This window comes from Myotis nattereri (assembly GCF_964212035.1).
Source record: "Myotis nattereri genome assembly, chromosome: 2".
NCBI lineage: Eukaryota > Metazoa > Chordata > Mammalia > Chiroptera > Vespertilionidae > Myotis > Myotis nattereri.
In genome coordinates this window covers 122,000,013-122,021,445 of record NC_138076.1, presented here as the reverse complement: position 1 = coordinate 122,021,445, position 21,433 = coordinate 122,000,013, and the positions used below count along the sequence as shown (strand labels likewise).

General features: G+C 51.4%; 2 protein-coding genes across 4 annotated transcripts in view; one reads left to right on the top strand and one right to left on the bottom strand.

Moving 5' to 3' along the window:
• Window positions 1–1,794, top strand: part of DDX11 (DEAD/H-box helicase 11) — a 55,174-nt gene extending 53,380 nt beyond the window's left edge. Inside the window, exons 26-28 of the mRNA XM_081083664.1 lie at window positions 287–365; window positions 539–693; window positions 776–1,794. Of these exons, the coding sequence (XP_080939790.1) occupies window positions 287–365; window positions 539–693; window positions 776–805 (264 nt within the window). The 3' untranslated portion in view covers window positions 806–1,794. The remainder of the gene's footprint in view (window positions 1–286; window positions 366–538; window positions 694–775) is intronic.
• On the bottom strand, window positions 1,786–21,426 carry WASHC1 (WASH complex subunit 1). 3 transcript variants are annotated; one of them, XM_081083667.1, is made up of 11 exons: window positions 21,322–21,426; window positions 16,485–16,638; window positions 5,384–5,495; window positions 5,024–5,170; window positions 4,694–4,830; window positions 4,305–4,440; window positions 3,914–4,115; window positions 3,677–3,841; window positions 3,224–3,382; window positions 2,389–2,457; window positions 1,786–2,243 (listed from the first exon to the last, which is right to left on the bottom strand). In XM_081083667.1, the coding sequence occupies exons 2-11, from the start codon at window positions 16,631–16,633 to the stop codon at window positions 2,104–2,106; spliced, it is 1,416 nt and encodes a 471-aa protein (XP_080939793.1). In that variant the 5' UTR covers window positions 16,634–16,638; window positions 21,322–21,426; the 3' UTR covers window positions 1,786–2,103. The 3 variants fall into 3 exon arrangements, with proteins under 3 accessions (XP_080939793.1, XP_080939792.1, XP_080939791.1); XM_081083666.1 differs by lacking the exon at window positions 21,322–21,426 and adding an exon at window positions 21,049–21,218; XM_081083665.1 differs by lacking the exon at window positions 21,322–21,426 and adding an exon at window positions 20,811–20,936.
• Window positions 21,427–21,433: the final 7 nt, after the last annotated feature.

Genomic DNA, 21,433 nt, shown 5'->3' with positions numbered 1-21,433 from the left:
GTACCTTCAGGTTCTGGAGGATGGGCGGGAGGGGGGAGAGCGCTGTAGCCTCTAGGGCTAAGATAGGCTGTCACTTCCCCCTGCCCCTGCTGTGTGCTCTGGAGGGAATGGCAGCATCCTCCATACCCTCTTGAGCTTCTCAGGACATCATCCATTCTGTCAGCTGTTGGCATTGTGCCCGTGAAGCCGACTGGTCTTGCTCAGAGCCTGGCGGTGGCATTTTCTCAGAACACTAGGCAGGGGACAAGAAACAGTTCTGATAGGTCATCTCCTTTGCGCTTCCCAGCCCCGAACCCCAGGTCAGGCCCCCCCAGGAAAGGCTTTGGTGGAGAATCTATGTATGAAGGCTGTCAACCAGTCTATAGGTAAGTCGGGGACTGGCCCTGGATGAATAGTTGGGGAGGGATGTATGAGGAATGAGGTGACAGGATGGGATTTTACTTACCATCTCTCTAGTCTGAGGTCTGAGGAGGGGAAAGGGACACAGTAGAACGTACTGTCGGGTTTATTAATCAGAGCCCCAACCTGTCCCATCCAGGGAGGGCCATAAGGCACCAGAAGGATTTTGCCAGCATAGTGCTCCTGGACCAGCGGTACGCCCGTCCACCTATCCTGGCAAAGCTGCCAGCCTGGATCCGAGACCGTGTGGAGGTCAAAGCCACCTTTGGTCCTGCCTTTGCTGCTTTGCGGAAGGTCAGTCCTGCCTTTTCCTTCCTGAGAACACTTCCACCAAGATCCCCACCTAGTGTCTCACTGTCTTTCCCTGTCTCCCCAGTTTCATCACGAGAAGTCTGGCCTTTCCTGAGGGACGGCTGCACCCATCTGGAATGCAGACCAGCCCTTGTGGAATCCCTGGTTGCAGGATCCAGGAACAGGTGCAGAAGCCAGTAGACGAAAATTAGGTCGATCCTGAACAAGCAGTGGCTCCTGGCCATCCTTGAGCCTGTCCCAGGGCAGTTCCCCTCCCTGAAATTGGGTCTTTCTTCCTGTTCACCACACCCAGTTGAGCGCACGCCCCCCCCCCCCGCCCCCCCGCCAGCTTTCATGGGCAACTGTGGAAGCTGCACCTTCCACTTCAGCGTCTGCCCGCGCTTGTTTCTCAGCACCCACTTTCTCAGAGGCAAGATGGAGCAGGCCTCTCCTGCCTCTCCCTTTTCTCTCCCCTTTTAGCTAAAATTCGTGTTCTAGACCTTTACTTTTCCCTCCAAATTGAGAATATTCCCCATTTCCAGCCCCTGGTGTCCTGGGCTCTTCTGCCCTCCGGCTTCTGGTTACTTTGACCCACTGCCACCTGGGGATTAAGCACCATCTCTGACAAGTCAGGCACTGAAGTCATTTGGAAGTGGGAGCAGAGCCGTGTGCGGTGCTCCCCGCCTGCTGGCCCCTAACCTGTCCCACAGCCCTCCACAGCATGCTACCTCCTGGGCTGCTTCCAGGTCCCTCCAGTCAGTGGGGCCTCTCTCCCTCTCAGCCACTTGAGCAAACTCCAAGATACCTCTTCCCCTGGCATCAGCAATTACACCAAGGGCCATTAGGCTCTCAGCAGGACTATTTTTAGATACGCTGTCACTGAGACACTTTTTCTGTGTGAAAATATCCCTCCCTCCATCTGCAACAGCTGCCCTGTTGACTATACCTCTCTTCCCTGGCCCCAGAGAAAGGGGGCTTGATCCACTCGGCACCTTGCTCCATTGCCTGAGACCAGGGGGAGCAGGACAGGCCCTGGCTTGGAGACGTTTGCATTTCTGCACAGCTGTAGTTCCTTAATTAAAAGTGCACTGCTGGTTGATGCTCAGTTATATTTCTTTATTGATTCGTGTACTGCTGTACCTCAGTCTCAGGGACTAGAGGAGCATGCTAGTGAAGGAGGTGGGTGGAGCACAAGCAGAAAGTGAAGGCCTCCTCCCAACACCCTCAGAAGCCAGCCTCCCTGCTCCTTGAAGATGGTCCAGGCACAGACCTGGGTAGTCCTCTGTGACCCCCATCTCTCTAAGGGCAGCAGGGGCTGAGAGATCTGCAGGCCAAGGAGCCCATCCCAGCTGTTTCCATGTGAGGACAAGAGCCTCAGCCTGGGTCTGGTGAGAAGAAGTGGCTGCTGAGCCCCTAGGATTCCCAGTCCTCCTCGTCCTCCTCTCCAGGTGGCTGCTGCGGGGGAGGCAGAGGCGGGATGGAGTCTGACATTCGGGCGAAGGCTCCTCCTGGCCCCTCGCTGGCCTCGGCCCCAGGTCCTTTCCCAGAGATGCCTGGGAGGGAAAAGGTGGAGGGTGAGGGGGTTGTTTGGGGAACCAGTTCACCCAGCCCTTAGTCTTAGAAACAGGAAGGAAAAGGCAGAGTGTGTATGACACACCCCAATCCCTGGCCTTGGGAAGCAGTAGTGCTCTGTCCTACCTTTGCGCCTCATGACCAGCTTGTTAAAGAGATCCGACATCAGGTCGCCGCCTTGGCCCGTGGCTCTCACTGCAACAGGAAAACCATGGGTGACGGAGGAGGAAGGGACCAGTGTGAAACCTGTTCCTGGGTGACAACCTCAGGGTTTAGTCATATTTGTCCTCTTTTTCTTCACAACTGACACACCCCAGCCCCCCACAGCCATCATGTTACCACCAGCTCTTGGATCCAGCACCAGGGCACTGATGAGAAAATGGGTAACATTTGAGTAACACTGTCACAGCCACCCTGTGAGACAGGGCATGAATTTGCAGCCCACAGTATGGATGAGGAAACCAGCTCAGAGACGTTAGGGTTTGCCTGGGTCACAGTGCAAAGCTCAGAAGCAAAGCGAGGACTCAAGCTCAGAACTGTTGACATCCAGGACACAGTTGCTTTATGCCAGGTGTTATATGGATGCAAGCAAGCATCACAGAAGTAATCTGTGGCCTCAAGGGGCTTGGAAAAGCAAGACTGAGCCATCGGTCCAGGTCCTCTGTCTCTCAAGTATCTCGGGTCCTGACCGTTTCCTCAGACAGCTGGCAGGGTAGATTTTCTCTTGTTTGGCCCCTACCAGCTTAGAGAGGAAAGCAGGCTCCAAACCCCAGCAGGAACCCTCCCCCAGAGGCAAGGATGTTAGGGTGGCCACCCAGGGTTTATAGCAAACACCCTGGGGAATAGAGGGCAGGAGTTTTGACACTTGGGTGGCAAGGAGCACCCTATTGGAGTCTGGTGGTGGTTAAAGAGGCGGCCCCTTTTCTTAGAGCCCTACTGGAGGGGTGTAGGGTCCCCTCACCTTGCTCCTGCTCCTTCTGTTTCTTCTTTTCCAGCTTGCGCTCCTTGACACTGCGGAGCTTGGCCTTGCCGATGCCCCCAGCCTGGCGGATAGACTCCAGCAGGGTGGCCCGGCCACTGGAGGGGTCCACTACTTCCTTGGGAGCCCCCTGGACTGGAGCTGGGGGTGGGGAAGGAAGGCTGCTCAGGCAGAGCTAGGCTGTGGGACAGCCCTGCCCAGCCCACAATTCTAGAAGCCCTCAGCAGCTGGCTGTGAGGAGGGGCTGTTCCTGAAGAGGAACCCAGCTGGTGAAGCCGGGACTTCGGTGAAGCCTGAGCTCAGGAAGTCCTGGGTCCAGGCACCGGTCCCTCTCCAATCCCCACCCAGCTTAGGTGCCACCGTGCAGAGGTGGACCCTGGGAATTCCTCATGTGCTGAGGATCTAAATGTGACACATGACCGCTGCTGCTCCTACCTGAAGGAGATACGCTGCTGTCATCCTTGGCACCTTGACCTGGAGTGGGCACAGTCTGCGGTGGGGGTGGGGGCGGGGGAGCGCTGGCCAGCACCGCTGGAGCTGGGGGAGGTGGGGGTGGGGGTGGTGGTGGCGGAGGTGCTGTTAGGACCCCATCTTCTAGGTCTGAAACAAGTAAAAAATGTGAGGTGGCTGGGGAAGAAAGAGGCCCAATTCCCATTCGTGGTTCTCACTCACCTGGCTTGAAAGGCCCAGCCACCTCTGTGTGGAAGGCGGGCAGCTCTGGAATGGTGCCAGGGGCAGAGGGGGCAATGCCAGGGCCCAGATCAGCGCTGTACATGAGGTCATCAGCGATGCCTGGCAGGTCGGGCAGGTAGGACGGCACGTCGATCTCAGGTACTTGGCCCAGGTCAGGTACATAGAAGTAGTTCTCTGGAACCTGCAGAATTAGGTGGGGGTACGTGAGTTGGGGTGCTGCAGGGGTCATGGGCCCTGCCGTTTGACCTTGGGACAGTCAGTGGGGCTCAGGTGGGATAAGGGGCTCCATAGACCCCTTGCCTAGAAAACCCTAGCAGGGCCCTACATCCTCAACCACCTATACCCCCCACCCAAGCACAGTCATCTCTACCTGTTGCTCCAGCTGCTCTCTCTTGCTGATGGACAGAGGGGCATCAAATAGCTTCTCCTCTGTCTCTGCCCCCAGCATCACATGGGTCTTTGTTACAGCACCAGCCAGGGGGTCCAGGAAGACATACTTTTTGTACCTGGAGAGGTGAGGTGGAGGTCAGGGAATCTATCATCTGTTCTAGGCCCATGGCCCTGACCTACCTTTCCTACTTCATCAGGGGCCACAGTTAGTTTGTACGGTGGATTCCCAGGCCTTACAAGGCAAAGCAAACTGGTCCTGGCCTTGCAGGCTGCAGACTTTTGCTGCATCTGAGTCTGATGTCCCTGGGGCCCCCAACTAAGCCAGCCAGGACTCCCACCACCCCTTTGTAGCCCCCTTTCTGGCCATACAGGTTCTCAGTGGTGTTGAAGAGCAGCAAGGAGCTGACGGAGTTGATGTTGCTGGGAAGACCCCCGAGCCCCTCCTCAGCCTCATCCTCAGGTTCCAACTTGGTGTTCACACACACAGGGAAGTATTTCAGCTTCTCCTGGGGGTAGGGCAGAAATGTGACAGGGGGATGGTGGTTACAGGGCCAGACCAGTGACCTCCACCCCATCCCGTCAGAATCCTCTTGGGGGACGAACCCTATGGTGGGCCCTTAGTTCCTCCCCCACATCCAGTACTGCCACTTGCCACTGGTCACGCCCTGCAAGTGTGTGAACTGGGTGTGCCCATCAGACCTGCAGGGCACGCTCATCCAGGGGGCGGTGCTTGCTCTGGATCCGGTGGCGGGGGCGTCTCTGCAGGCCAAAATCCTGGGCACCCGTAAAGATGGAGCTGTACTCCTGCAGGTGCTCTGGAGCGGGGTACTTGGCACTGGAGAACACCTGTGGACATGGAGAGTCTGACATCACTTTTTCAGGGGCCCCGAGAACTTCCAAAGAGCCTAGGTTTGGGATGAGGGGATTCTGAGGAGAAGGAAAGCTTGAGTTGTGGCTGGACAGTAACGGTAGGGATGTGGGCAACCTCAGAGGCACAGGGATATGGTAGAGAATGGGATATCTGTGATGGGCCAGCAGCCACAGGGACATATGGGCTACCTTGATGGCCTTCTTGCTGCCTTTGATCTTCTCAATCTTGGCCTGGGCCAAGGAGACCCTCTCCCCAATGGCCTGCAGCTGGCTCCGGCTCAGCTCTACTCGCTGGGAGATCCTGTCACGGAAAAAAATGACAGGTCCAGGGGCTGCTCCTCAAACCCCTGCAGCCTCCTGCATACCTCCTGCTTCTAACAACAAACCTGCAAAAACCCAGGGACTTAAGCAAAGGGTCTTAAAAAAAAAATGTTATCTGCTTATCAGGGTCAATCTTGGAACTCTCAGGTGACCTCCCAAAGATCATCCAAACTGAAGGGTCTAATGTACTGCATTGTGTTTCTTGGAGCTCTGGGTAGGGCTGGGCAATTACCCTGGTGCCTGCACATGTCACCTGAAGGGACATTGTTCCTGCCTCCCAGAGTCTGCAGCCTCAGGCTGGGGCAAGCAGAGGCAGAATCTTCATGAGTGGCATGGACACAGTCACCTATTTACAGACAAGGAAACCAGAGTTCAGCAAGACTGAGTGACAAGGCTGGACCTAAATTCAAGTCCTCGACCTGTTCATGTCTCTTGGGAGTGCATCCCCAGTCCTGACCAAGGTTCTCAAGGCTATGGTCTGGCTGCTCACGGGCTTCCTCCCCTTCCTTCCTACCCCAGTCAGTTGGCTGCAGCAACACCCGCTGCCCGGGTATCCCCCGAACATGCCAAACTCCTGTTGCGCGGCGTTTGCATCAAATGGAATGCTGTCCCCCAATATCCACACACTGGCTCCTTCACTTCACTGCGCCCCCTCACGAAGCCTTCCTGACCACAGAATCTGAAAAGGCAATGTCACTTCCCAACTCCCACCCATTCTTTCACACAGTGCACTTGACACTGTGTCCCTTGCCTACATGTGCTCCGAAGGACTGAGGACTCTGCTTTGTTCTGGGTACTCCCAGTGCCCAGGGCAGTGCTGGACCTCTCAGGCCCCTCTGTGGCTCCTGATGACTAACACCCATGTGCCCTAAATGTAAGTGCACAGGAGCCCCACTTTCGCTGTCCCCACGTTACTCAGCAACAGCAAGGGTCTTCTCGCTGCAGCGTTAACCCTGGCTCTCGTGTGCCAGTCTATCCTTCCTCCATAGGCTCCCCCACCTCCCAGAACACCAGTTCCTGCCATGACCACCACGTTCCACATTCAAAGCGGCCACATCTCTGCATTCACCTGGCAGGAGTGAGCACACAAGTGAGGCAGAGTTGCAAGTTGAGTATCTGGGGAAAAGTGGCGAGGATATGGTGGGTGGCAGAGTGGCCTCACTGCCTCTGCGGTGGGGGGCTGCAAGGTTAAGGGACTCTGAGATTTCTCTAAAAGTTGAAAGGAGCAGTCAAGACTGGCCCAGCCTTCGTAAAGCATCTCCACCCACTCTCAAAGGGTCTTGTCCCTCCAAAGAACCCACCGCTCCATCAGACAATTTCACAACCCAAGGGCCTCCGTCCTGACGAAGTCTCCCTGATTATGCCTGGCTCCTCAAGTGCCAGAGCTGGAGTGGGGTGGAGCCTGGGATACAAGCAGGCAGCTTAGTTTTCCTTGACAGACTAGTCTGAGTGGGGCAGCAATGCAGAGAGACGGGCAGTTTCCTTCCAACGAGAGAACGTAAAACCACCCATCTTTCCAGCATGGGCTCCCTCTTTTCCGCAGGGAGAAAGGTCTTCATCCTCTGGGAAGGCATACTTGATCAAGCTGCTTCGTCCAGTTCCTACCTCTGTCACTCTGGCCCTGGGTGCTGAAGCACCTTAGTGGTTATGTAACCACTCCTCTTGGAGTCAGTGTGGAGAGGGAGGGGCATGAAACCCGGAGATAGGCTACTCTGTTCTGCTTCTTCCATTAAGGAGAGAAGGGCCAATTCCTTAAAATTGTAAACATCAAGCTTAACAACAAACCCTGGCAAATATCCAGAATGGATTATTAAATAGAGTGTCTGTAAGCACTTAGAAAAGGAAGAGGCAGGTCCGGGGGGCCAGCACTGTTCTAAATTCACAGCATTTCTTACTTAGACAGGGTTATTAGACTCGTGTATCAGGGGAAAACCTTAAACACAGTGCATCTTGAGTCAGCAAGGATTTCGATGGCGTCTCACAAAATCCTGCAGACAAGATGGAGCTATGGGGGTTGGGGGAGAGTACACTTGAGAAAACAAGGCCAGATGAACAACAGTCTCTGAAGGGCACTGCAGAGAATGGGCTGATTTCAGCTGCACCAAGGTATCTGGCAGGGCCCAGTCCAGCTCAGTCAACACTGGGGATATCAAACGGGGGATGTCAAACGGGGAGGGTCAAAAATGGTCTGCATGGTGGAACCTAGGCTCAAATAATCATTTCAATCCAGAAGGATGCAATGCAAGAAACAAGATGAAATTGACAAGGTGTGAACCGGATGCCCAGCATTCAGGTTAAAGTCAAGCGCACATACAGAAGGTGGAGGCTGAACAGTAGCTCAGATGAAGAAAGGCCTAAGGTTTTGGTTAACCATAAACTCAGAATGAGTTAAAAGAATGTTAAGCAGCTTAAAAAGGAAATACAGCCCTGGCTGGTGTCTCTCAGTGGTTAGAGCATCGGCCCGCCCACTGAAGGGTGTGGGTTCAATTCCCAGTCAAGGGCACATACCTGAGGTGCAGAGTCAATCCCTGGCCCTGGTTGTGGCACATGTGAGAGGCAACCATTCGATGTGTGTCTCTCACATCGATGTTTCTCTCTCTCCCCTCCCTCACTTCTACTCTCTAAAAATCAATGGAAAAAGTATCCTCGGGTGAGGATACATAGCTCCTGGTCTATCTTCTCCCTTTTTAATTTTTTTTTAGAGAAGAGAAATATTGATTTGTTGTTCCACTTATTTATGCAGTGGCCACCGTAAGGGTGGGGGATGGTGGCAAAAGGGCAATTATTTGCCATTCCTGATCTACAGCCCCTGGCTTGGTGGCAAACTTCAAAGTAGGTCAGTTTCCAAGCTCATCACTGAAGCCTTGTACAATGTCCCATAGACATGGGTTAACATCTACTTAGTAGCAGAGTGACCTTGGGCAAGTCACTTAATAGGCCTATGCTTCAGTTTCTTTGGCTGAAAAGTAGGAGTAGTAGCGTCTATATTATGGAATTATCGTAAAAGTTAAAATGAACAAATGTAAGTCCAGTGTTCCTGTATTAGCTGACATATCCTAAGTACTTGGTTAACATTTGCTCTTACTAAGATACAGAGAGGGATGAGAGACTCCAGACACTCAGGGGAAGCCAGAAGAGGCAGTGATGGGCAGACAGAGAAGAAAGTCCCAGCCAGGAAATAAATACTTTGCAAGAGACCACCATGGAGAGCAGAGGGCAGAGCAACAGTAAGTCACTCCCCGGGCTGGGGGGTGGGAGGCATCAAGGAGGCACCTAGGGACCGCCCTGCTAGTGTGACAGAGGGAGGGGGACAGGCTGGCCAGGGCAGTGCTTGGGCTCCCTGTGCGGAGTCTTCCAACACTGACTCTCCATCCCCCTGTTTATGAAGCCAGGCAGGCCCCTGGCCCCCGCAGTGCTGCCCTGGCTACTCACAATCAGATCAGCTCTTCACAATCAGATCGCATGCCAGTCCGCAGAGGCAGGCTGCTGAGGGGAAGGAGGCACCCACTCCACTCCTCCATAATTGCTGCCTCTCCTCCCTGACTGCCCTGTCCCCAGGCGCAGCAGACCCTGAACCTGGGCTCTTGCCTTCACCTTTATCTTCTCCACTCACAGGGAACATTTACAGGGATAATTAAGAATGATCTGCTAATTATGCAGGCAGCTGATTGAGTGCTTCCTAACCTGGAGAGTCACCAGGTGCCAATCAGTAGAGAGAAACTGGCGGGGGGAGGGGGGGGGGGATTAAGAAGTAGAAAGACAGAAAAGGAAAAGGCTTTGCAGAGAAAATGGATCCTTGCCCAGGAGGAAGGGGCTGCAGCTTGGCTGACAGGAATGGCAAGTGATAGCACCCCAACTTCCACATGCAGAATCTGCCCAGCTCCTCTTCCCCATGCCACTGCAGCACCCTCTGCCTCGTCACCTAAATCTTGTGAAGAAGGTGACATCTCTGGGCAGATATTTTTGGCCTGGCTTCTCCCAGGTGAAAAGGGCAGAGAAGCCAGGGACTGGGCTGGAAGGAGAGGCTCCAGGAGAGCCTGTAAGGTACTTGTCATTCTCTCCAGTCTCTGCACAGCTCCCACTGCGGCAAAGCAGGAGAAAGGAACGCCAGCTTGGAATGCTAATTTGCCATGAGCTCACCTACCTGCAGAACTGCACCCAGGTTCCACTGGGCCAAGGGGCCAGGCCTGAGCCTGAAATGGGAGAACAGTGGGGAGGAGAGATAGAAAGTGTCTCTTTTCTGCAAGGTTTACAAGCAGGAGGAGCATGTTTAAGGGGGGAAATTTCTAAGCTGAGGTTACATCCCACCATAAAAGCCCATTAGAAATGAAAAGCCCCCTTGCCTGTTGATGGCTACAGGATGGGATGGGGCAGAAGAGAGAGGTTAGGTCTAGGCACTCCCCACCCCTGTCCCAGTCATCCCAGACTCCTCCCTTTCCCTCATCCTCATTCCCATTTTGTCATCATTGTTCCCTTTGAAAAGTCTCTTATCCATCCATCCCTGTCGGCAACTCCCCTGGACTGCAGCCTTATCCCTTCCATGCCCCGACCACACAACAGTCCCAGAATCCACTCTCGCCTCTTCTTGTCCACTCTGTGACCACTGCTTAACGAACCTTCCCAAAACTCTTCTGTCCCATCACTTCTCTGCTCAAGCACCTATCCAGGCTCCCTAAAACTCCTGGATCAAGCTCAAAGTGCTGCCTTGTTCAGAGAAGCCCCCGTGGGCCCTGACTCACTTATCCCAACTTTTCACTCACACAACCTCTTCCCTCCCACTCCACTGCATGGAGCACGCCCGCACTGCAGAAAAGAAGCCGGAAGCAAACTCTCAAGGGCACGAGATCAGAGGGGGAAGTGAGACCCATAGACGCACGGCAAGTTGAGTTCACACCCTGTTCTGTTCTGACTGTATGAGACAGGCAGCAATGTCTGTACTCTGGGAGCCAGGACACACCACCTTCTGGCCTCTCAGCCTTTGGCACACATTTCCAGACCCTACCAGATGGCCTGCAGGCTCACATTCCCAGTCCTGCCCAAGCACACCCTGTCTTTCCTATGGCCTAGTTCATGCCCCTTTCCTTCGGGAGGCCTTTCCTGACCACATGTAGTAGGCATGTGATTCTCCTCGCTACCATCTACTGTTTCTTGTTCAAGTAACAGCCTCTGTTTTCGTGGCAGAACCCTTCACTCCCACAGACTCAGTCCATGGACTTCAGGGGGGCTAAACCCAGGGCTTAGGATAATGGTAATACATGTGACAGGTCTGAGCCAGTCTGTGTGTCATGCCCCTCTCTCCCCAGCATTCGGCTCTGGCATAGACAAGAGAACCAAGCTGTGCCAATGCCAATGGGCGAGTGGGACTTCTGAGGAAATGCTGGACTGGAACTAGAACCTGGGAGCTCTGACCCTACTGGGGTGACCTTGCCACCACAAGAGCAAGGCCTGTCTGGGAATGGGGCCAACCCAGAGGCAGAGAGCAGGGATGGAGTGAAAGCAATTCCATCACACCCTTCGGCTCCAAAACCTGCTCTACTGATGGGTTACTTTTTTTACCTAAACTACTTTAGGAAGTTCTAATTGATAAATATGCCATCAATTATTATTTATTTCTCTCTTCTCTAGATCCCGGGAGGCCCACAGTTTATGCTATGTAATTAAGAAACAACCAAGACCTATTGCTCTCCTATTCCAAAATACAAGATCCTTGAGGACAGGAACCATGACATACACATCTTTGGTATCCCTCAAGATCCAGCAATGGGGTGACCTGAAACCTGGTTTTGAGGGCTCCTCAGAGACATTGGAGGGCCCATACCCACTCTCAACCAACTCACCATCCCTGCCCTGGAGATCATCCCACTAAATTGTCTACAGGAGCCAAATACCAGGAAGGGAAATTAACGTATGCTAAAAATCCAATGCCCTCCTTAGAGAAAGGCAAGCATGCTGTCACAATTCCAGTGAGGAACACAAATATTCAATCACTGGGCATGGGGCAGCCATAATCTCCGACTGTCAGCTCTTAAAGGCCTGTGTCCTCTTGCTGATGTGTTCCTTGAAAATATTTAACACAAAAATAAGCACAAAAGGGGCACCAAACACTTTCTATAACTATTGATAGCAGCTTAATAGAGGACCACCATAGGCGGCAAATGAGCAGAGATGATATTAAGAGTGAGCACTGATTGCATACTTACTATATTCCAAGCCCTGTAATTTCTTTGCAAGTTTTAATTAACTTAATCTTTACAATAATCCTATTTGTAAGATACCATTATTATCATCACATTATAGATGAGAACACCGAGGCTTAGGGAAGTTGAATAACTCTCCCAAAGTTACAGAGCAAGCAAATGGGGAAGCCAACTGGAGCCCAGGCAGCCTGCTCCAGAGTCAACCTCCTGAACCACTTGGGCATCGTCCCCTGGTTACATTTATATTCTGGACAGGCTCGGGCAGGCGGGCACATCGGTGGGAAGGCAGCATGCAGAAGAGTCCAGTGGATCTGGTGTTTATACCAAATCCAACTGAAGACAATGACTCCATTCTCTGTTCCCACTGGGGAGGACTTTAGGAAGAGGTGGACTCACAAGTGATGGAGGAGGAAGAGGTCACCTGGTGATGCAGAAGGGGATTCCTGGACTGGAGTGCAAGCAGGGTGAGGGACGACTTGGACCATGAGATCAACCTGAGTCAGGCAGTCAAATACTTTACACTGGGTGCAATAAAGGGTTCCTATGTGAGGCATAATGTGGGCACCCAGGAAGATCTAACTAAGCCCATCTCAGGTTGCTTATGGCCAGAGAAAGACAGGACAAAACCTGGGACCTTTGCAAGGAAATAGCAAACACCAGTGACTCATGTTAAATAAACATTGAGTGAAAAATCGTAATAGCTTAAGGATTGTGCTAGATTAGCACTGGAATAAACAAAAAGCTGCCACTCACCAACTCAAAATCGCCAAACACCTCTAAGGCTCTGCCTCTCCACCAGCTTCATGAGGCGACCCCCCACCCCCTTGCCCCAGCCACACTGGCTTCCATTCAAGTCCTTCCCACCTCAGGGCTTTAGCTCATGTACTTCTTTCTTTCTGAAACATTCTTCTTCCCAACCTACCCATTCACAATAACTCCCACTCACCCTTCAGATTTTACTATGCATCTTCTTCCCTTCATATGCCTCCTCTGATTCCCCCAAGCCAAGTCAGGCCTCCCGTTAATAGCTCTCAAGGTAACCTCCTTTCCAACACAGAAAGACAGTAAGAACTCCAGTGTCTGGAGCCACAATACCTGGGTGTGACCCCTGGCTCTGCCACTTGGGCAAGTCTCTTAGTCATTCTGTGCCTCAGTTTCCTCATCTATAAAATGGAGGTAACAACAGTAGCTCCTCATAAAGTTGTTGTGAGGGTTAAATGAATTAATGCACTTTGGATCAATGACGGTACATGATTAATGCTATATAAATATTCCAAAATTATTTAAAAACAGATCTTATTGCATTCGACAAAATCCAACACCCATTTTTGATAAAAACTTTCAGCAGAGTGGGAATAGAGGGGGCATATCTCAACATGCTAAAGGCCATATATGAAAAACCTACAGACAACAGTATACTTAATGGGCAAAAACTAAAAGCATTTCCCCTAAGAACAGGAACAAGACAGGGATGTCTGCTTTCACCACTCATATTCAACATAGTACTAGAAGTCCTAGCCACAGCGATCAGACAAGAAGAAGAAATAAGAAGCATCCAAATTGGAAATAAGGAAGTGAAACTCTCATTATTCACAGGTGACATGATATTGTATATAGAAAACCCTAAAGACTCTACCAAAAACTACTAGATTTAATAAATGAATTTGGCAATGTAGCAGGTTACAAAATCAATACCCAAAAATCAATGGCTTTTTTATACACCAGTAATGAATGCTCAGAAAGAGAAACTAAGCAAATAATCCCACTTACCACTGCAACAAAAATATTAAGATACTTAGGAATAAACCTAACCAAGGAGGCAAAAGACCTGCACTCACAAAACTACAGGACGTTGAAAATAAAAGATAGAGGAAGATATAAACAAGTGGAAGAATATACCGTGTTCAAGGGTTGGTAGAATCCACATCATTAAAATGTCCATAGTACCAAAGGCAATCTACAGATTCAATGCAATCCCTATTAAAATACCAACGGCATATTTCACAGAGCTAGAACAAACTCTCCAAAAATTTATATGGCATCAAAAAAGACCCCGAATAGCTGCAGCAATTTTGACAAAGAAAAACAAAGGTGGAGGAATCACAATAATGGATTTCAAGTTATACTACAAAGCCGCTGTAATCAAAACAGTCTGGTACTAGCACAAGAACAGGCATGTAGGTCAATTAAACAACAGAGAACCCAGAAATCAACCCAAGCCATTATGTTCAATTAATATTTGACAAAGGAGGCAAGAGCATGCAGTGGAGTCAAGAGAGTCTCTTTCAATAAATGATGTTGGGAAAATTGGACAGATACATGCAAAAAAAAAAAAAAAGAAAGAAACTAGACCACCAACTTAACATCATACAAAAGAATAAACTCAAAATGGGTAAAAGACTTAAATGTAAGATGTGAAAGCATAAAAATCTTAGAAGAAACCATAGGCAGCATAATCTCAGACATCTTTAGTAGCAATATGTTTACAGCTACATCTCCTAAGGCAAAGGAAAGTAAGGAAAAAATAAACAAACAGGACTACACCAAAATAAAAAGCTTTTGCACAGCAAAAGAAACCATCAACAAAACGAAAACAGAGCCCACTGTATGGGAGAACATATTTGGCAATGATACATCTGATAAAAGGTTAATATACAAAATATATGAGGAACTCCTATAACTTAACAGAAGGAAGACAAACAATCCAATTAAAAAATGGGCAAATGACCTAAACAGACACCTCTCCAAAGTGGACAAAGAGATGACCAAGAGACATATGAAAAAATGCTCAAAATCACTGATTATCAGAGAGATGCAAATTAAAATGACAATGAGGTATCTATCATCTCACACCTGTCAGAATGGCTACCATCAACAAATCAACAAATGACAAGTGCTGACTAGGATGTGAAGAAAAGGGAGCCCTAGTACACTGGTGATGGGAATGCAGACTGGTGCAACCACTATGGAAAACAGTATGGAGTTTCCTCAAAAAATTAAATATGGAACTGCCATTTGACCCAGTGATTCCACTTCTAGGAATATAGCCTAAGAAACCGGAAACACCAATCAGAAAGAATGTATGCACCCCTGTGTTCATACCAAGCACAATTTAAAATGGCTAATACTTGGAAACAGCCCAAGTGCCCATCAGTAGATGAGTGGATAAAAAAAGCTATGGTACATTTATATCATGGAATACTATGCAGCAGTAAAAAAGAAGAATCTCTACTCATTGAGACAGCATGGAGGGATCTGGAGAGTACCAAGCTAAGTGAAATAAGTCAGTCAGAGAAAGACAAATATCACATGATCTCACTCATATGTGGAATCTAATTAATAAAATAAACTGATGAACGGAGTGGATCCAGAGACATGGAAACATGGAACAGAGTGTGGAATTTCAGAGGGAAGTTGGGGGACAAGAGGGGGGAGAGGTAATCAACCAAAGACCTTATATGCATATATGCATAATTCATGGATACAGACAATAGGGTGCTGAAGGCCTGGGGCGCAGGGGGGTGTGGGCTGGAGGGGATCAATGGGGGGGAAAAGGGATATATGTAATACTTTCAACAATAAAGAATTATCTATAATAATAAAAGCAATATGCAAACAACCAAACAGTAGAATAACTGTCCAGACGACCACGCTATGACACACACTGGCGCCATGGTAGTGCAATGCGATTGGTGGGGGGCACCGCCATCGCCCCACAATTGCCCTGCAGTGAGAGGCCCAGGCCACCCTCTGTGGGGTGATCGATGCGGGGGGGGGGGGGGGGGTTCCACGATCAATCACCCTGTAGAGGGAGGCCCAGGCCACCTGGCTGGCGGTGCTGCGGGGGGTGGGTGGGGCCTCCCTCTGTGGGGTGATCAATCTGGGGGCCCCACGATCGACTGCCTCACAGAGGGAGGCCCAGGCCACCAGCCAGCAATGCTGTGGTGGGTGTGCGGAGCCAGCCAGCAATCACCCTGCAGAGGGAAGCCTAGGCCAGCCAAGCGATTGCACCCCACACCTGTCACCCGCAGAGGGAGGCAACTGGTGGCAGGGGGGCAGGGGGGGGGGGGCAGCGCTGCACAGATGGCAAGCAGCGGCAGCAGCGGGGGTGGGGCGTGGGGCCAGCTGCCAGCAACCAGGGGAAGGAAAGCCCCGATAGGCCCTGACCTCTGGCCAGGCCTAGGGACCCTACCCGAGGGGTCCCGGATTGAGAGAGGGCACAGGCCAGGCTGAGGAACACCCCCGCCCCGTCCACAAATTTCATGCACCGGGCCTCCAGTAAAAAAATAAAAATAGGTCTTATTACAATCGTAATTTAAAAACTAACACATAATTGATTAATTACAGTCTATCTTTCCTGCCAGAGCATATCCTCTAGTTGGCGAGGGACGCTGCCTTATTCACCACTGTGACTAAGGAGAGTAGCAGTGCCTTGCACACAAGAAGTATTGAATATGTATTTGCTAACTGTAGGGATAAGTGAAGGAATAGGGCCCCCAGTGGGAGGAAGAGGATGAGTTAGGAGAGCAGTGTCACCACCAGGGCCTGTGGGGCCACAGGGAACCCAGGGGGCTAAGTGGAACATTAGATAGCTCTTATGAGCACTTAGGAGAACAAGCTTCTAAGCTGGGCCCCTTGGGCACAGGGAAGCCAGCTGGGTGCCCCCAGGGCCAAGAATCACCATAAGGGCTGCTTCTAGAGGGTGCCTTGAGAATGACTGCACAGGGTAGGGAGAAGCCCCTGATCAGGTGAGGATGGGTGGTAGCACCCACCTGCTAAAGATGTCTCCGGAGATCTTCTGTAAGTACTGCAGGGCATCTGCTACCTGCTGGATGGCCTCTTCCCGCCGCAGGTCTGGCTGGATGAGGGGCACTGTGTAGGTCTGCCCTGCCAACGAGTGCTGGGTCCTCATGGGAGTCATGATGCCTGTGGGTGGGAACCAGAGCATCAGGGCCGCCACACACTCACCCACCCCCACCTACCACAGGGCAAGGTACAGAGAGAAGACAGCACAGCCCCACCCCACAAGTTCAGCCTGTACAGGCGGGGAGTTGGGGACAGCATTTGGTGGGAAGCCAGGAACCCCACAGGAGCTGGTCTTCTGTGCTTACTGAGTGAATGAAGAAGGGAAATTGGTAGGGACAACAGAGGCTGATGAAAAGGGTTCTGAGAAGGTGCAACACTGACTGACCCCATAAGGTGCTAGGGACCCTGCTAGACACACTCATTTTACGTTATCTCATTCCAACCCCCTCAGCCTGGAAAACAAGAAAGAAACCCTTGTGGCAGAGTGAAAAAAAGCCTGGATTTGGGTGGGAGGAGGGGGGATTGCCACAGTTAACTACCAAATGGTACCCAAGTCTGGAAAACCACAGAGAAGGTGGACTCCTGGGTTCCTCTCACTTTGGCCTCTGAGGGACTGAGGGTCTGTTCCTGCGATAGGACAGGCAATGGCTCATGACTCTAGGTCAGTGATGGCGAATCTATGACACGCGAACTCATTTTTTTGGCTGATTTTTTGTTAAATGGCATTTAAATATATAAAATAAATATCAAAAATATGTCTTTGTTTTACTATGGTTGCAAATATCAAAAAATTTCTATATGTGACACAGCACCAGAGTTAAGTTAGGGTTTTTCAAAATGCTGACATGCCGAGCTCAAAAGGTTCACCATCACTGCTCTAGGTATAGGTGTCCAGGCTCTGCTCACCCAGGCTAGTGCTAAGGGGGGCCAGGAAGAAGAAGGGGCATGTGGGGCTGGGAAACAGGAAGGAAAAACACTCCTTTGAATTGTAAGACAGGGCAGAGCCTATTTATACTGGGTTTAATTAACTCCACTCCCTGGTGTCACTAAAGCAGCAATCACACTGCAGACAGCATGGATTTGATTGGCAAGAGATGCACCAGGCAGAATATTAAGGCAATGGGCCCCTATAAATAGGCCTAATCACAGCCCCTTGGTAGAAGATGGTGAGGAAGACACAAATCAGGCCTGGCACTGTGCCCCAGACCTGTTTTCCTAGGCACCATGTTGGAACCCCTGGTTGCAAGGGGTGTGAGTGGGGCTGAGTGAATGTGGCAGCGAGGGCTTGAAGTGCTATGTGACCTTGTGTAAGTTGCTTGCTTTCTCTGAATATCTGATTCTAGTTCCCATTCCACACATGGAGAGGGTCACTGCTCAGTGGTTAGTCCTAATGTATCACACCAACATCTTCAACAAGCAGGTGTACTCACTCCTTTGCTCCCTCTGCCCTCCTTCCCAGGCCTTCCTTCCACCCTACTTGTTCTCTCCTACCCTTCCCAGGCCAGCACTTTTCGTCATCTGAGACGACTGTTCTGCTCTCCAACTTGTTTTCCAGTAATGATATCCTCAGCTTCTCAGACCTGAACCTGCCTTAAATCCTTATCAGAGCCCAGTGTTACCTCCTCATCTCCTCACTTCCCTCCCATCAAATGACCAAAGTGGGGCCAGTTATTCCTATCTGAAGAATCTAACCCGCTGAGGCTTCCCCCACTCCTTTCAAGGAGAATCCTACCACTTGTGTGTGTGTGTGTGTGTGTGTGTGTGTGTATTTTAAATCCTCACCTGAGTATAATTTCCCATTGATTTTACTAGGGCCTGGGCTGGGAATGAGCTTGCAACCGAGATATGTGCCCTTGACCAGAATCGAACCCAGGATCCTTCGGTCCTCAGGCTGATGCTCTAGCCACAGAGCCAAATTGGCTAGGGCCTTTGTATTTCTATTGATGCAAATTTGCTGGCCATCCTAACAGTTCTGCATTCCAGTTTTCCCTTCTGTAAGATGGGGAGGGGATTAAAAGCAGAAGACACTTTTCTGTGCACATCTTTTTTGTTGTTGTTGTTGTTGTTAATCCTTGCCAGAGGATATTTTTCCCATTGATTTTTTTAGAGAGAGTGGAAGGGAGGGAAGAAAGGAGACAGGGCAAGAGGGAGAGAGAGATACAGAGATACAGAGAAGTATCAATTGGTTGCCTCACACACTAGGTGCTGGGGATGCACCTGCAACCCAAGTACGTGCCCTTGACTAGGAATCAAACCCGAGACCCTATGGTGTGTGGGCTGACGCTTTAACCAGTAAACACACTGGCCAGGGCAGTGCACATCTTGAAATGCATTCCTTGTGGTTGTTTATCACATGTCTGTGTGCATGTACATGTATGTACAAAGGGGTAATTCAGGCACAAATTTCCCAAACAAGAAAGTAACAGATCCATTCAAAAATTTAAAAAATGAGTATAACTGGCAGGTAGTTGGCAGGTAGTTTACTCATTCTGTCTGCAAACATCTACTGATCAACTATTAGGTGCCCGCCATGATCACCACAAAGATGAATAAGACAGCACAGTAGCTATGGAGATAGCCTCAAGAGCAATTCAACAGCATAGGATACGTGCTCTAATCCGGCCATGAGTAACACTGAGGAAGGTGTGATAAACCCCTTTGGGGCCATGGGAGTCAGGAAAAGCCTCTCAGTAGAAGCCCTACTTCCCTAGTAGGCCCAGAGAGAGCATTCCAGGTAGAAGGACAGCCTGAACAAAGGAAGTGGTCTGGTGGTGAGGTTATAACTATTCTTGACCAAGTAGCAGAAAAAAGAAAGATAAGGAGGGGCCCGATTATGAAAAACACAATACCATGGCAAGGAGTTTGGACTGAGATCCCCAGGCTTGTGCTGTCCAACATGGGAGCCACAAGCTACATGTGGCTTGGAGCACTTGGAATGTGGCTAGTCTGAACTGAGCTGTAGCTTAAGGGTAAAATATACATAGAATTTAAATACTTAATAGGAAAAAAAGAATGCAAGATATCTCAAAGTATTTTACAGTCCTCATTCATGAGGGATATGTTTCAAGACCCTAGGTGGATGCCTAAAACCACAGATAATACTGAACCCTTATATACATGATATTTTTTCTATACATACCTATGATAAAGTTTGACTTGTAAATTAGGCACAGTAAGAAATTAACAACAACCATGAAACAATTACAAGATACTGTAATAAAAGTTAATGTGAATGGCCTTGGGGCAAAATAAAGGTTACCTGAACTCAAGCACTGTGGTACCTGGCAGGTGACCTGATAACCTAGTCAGCCGTTCAGTGACTAAGGGGCGGGGGAGCAACTACAGAGTGGGACACCTGCGAGCTTTCATCAGGCTCCTCAAAATGGGGTGCAACTTATAATTTGTGAGTTATTTCCGGAATTTTCCATTTAATATTTGCAAACTGTAGTTGACCCAGGATAACTGAGACCATAAAAAGCAAAACCGGGGATAAGCAGGGAACGACTGTATATGTAGCGATTACATGCTGAAATGATCCTATTTCAGCTATACTGAGTTAAATAAAACATATTACTAAATTAATATCACCTGTTTCTTTTTACTTTTATTTTTCATCCTCATCCGAGGATAAGTTTTTATTAATTTCAGAGAGAGGAAAGGGAGGGCGGGGGAGGGAGAGAGAGGATAAGAGACCCACCGGTTGCCTCCCGCGTGCGCCAGGGGATCGAACCCACAACCTAGTTCTGTGCCCTGACCGGGATGGCGCTCAAACCAGCCGAGTCGCCGGCCCGGGCTCTTTTTACGTTTAGAATCACATCTGTGGCTCACATATTCCTAAGGAGCAGCACTACCTTGGAGAACCTGGTAAGAACCACGGACTCTTTCAGAAAATGAACCTACACCATCCCGTCTCTCCAAAGCTGCTTATAATGTCGGAAGCGCATGGATCCTCCCGCACACCCTCTCGGAACACCGGCTCCAGGCCAGGAACCTGTGCGCGGGCAGCGGGGGCCGCGCGGAGGGGCCAGGAGGCAGGGCGAGCCCGCCCGCGGGGCCCGGGAGCGGCAGAAGGTCCGGGGACTCGGCCGCCGGTTCCGCAGCCCCGCCCGCGGGCGGAAGGGCACGTGAGGGCGGGCGGGGCCCGCAGAGGAAGTGAGCGCGCGGCCTGCAGCCCGGCCGGGTCCCCGCGGGGCCTCGGGCGCCGGCTCGGCCTCGCGCCGGGAAGGGGGGCCGCGGGGGCTCGGCGCGCGGGGAGGGGAGCCGGGGCCCACGGCGGTGCAGACCCGTCTTACTGGTGGGCAGAGCCGGGACGCCGCTCCCGGGCGGGCAGCAGGGCGAGCCGCACCGTCTGTAGTGCGTTCGGGCGCAGGGCCTGAGGTCCCCACCCGCCTCTGGAGGACGCTCTCTCCGCTCGCGCCGGGCCCTGCGCAGCCCCGCCCCGCGCCTCCCCGCCTCCCCGCCCCTCACCCGGCGCCCGGCGCCCTCGCCGGCTCGGAGCGCCTGCGGCGGATGGGCGGCCCGGCTCCTCACCTGCGCGCTGCACCGCGCTGCCGGGTCCTGGCGCCGCGCCCGCCGCCGCCGCTCTGGCCCCGGAGTTCGGGCCCCACTAGCGGCCCAGTTGCGCAGCCCGGCACGGAACCCGCACTCGGCCGCCGGCGGACGGCTCGGCACCGCCCTCGCCCTCTCCCCGCCCTCCCTCTGACGGGGCCGGGCTGCCGGCCGCCCTGCGCTCCGGGCGCCGCGCTCCGCCGCGCGCTTCCCGTGCCGGACCCCCAGCCCCTCCCCTCGGCCCCACAGACTCACTGATTTAAAACGTCTTTTATTTTCTTGTCTTCAATTCTGTGGGCCGTTCTCCCCATAGGATTCACTTCGTTTCCATCCCCCTTTAAAAATAAGATAATGTCAGACACAAAAG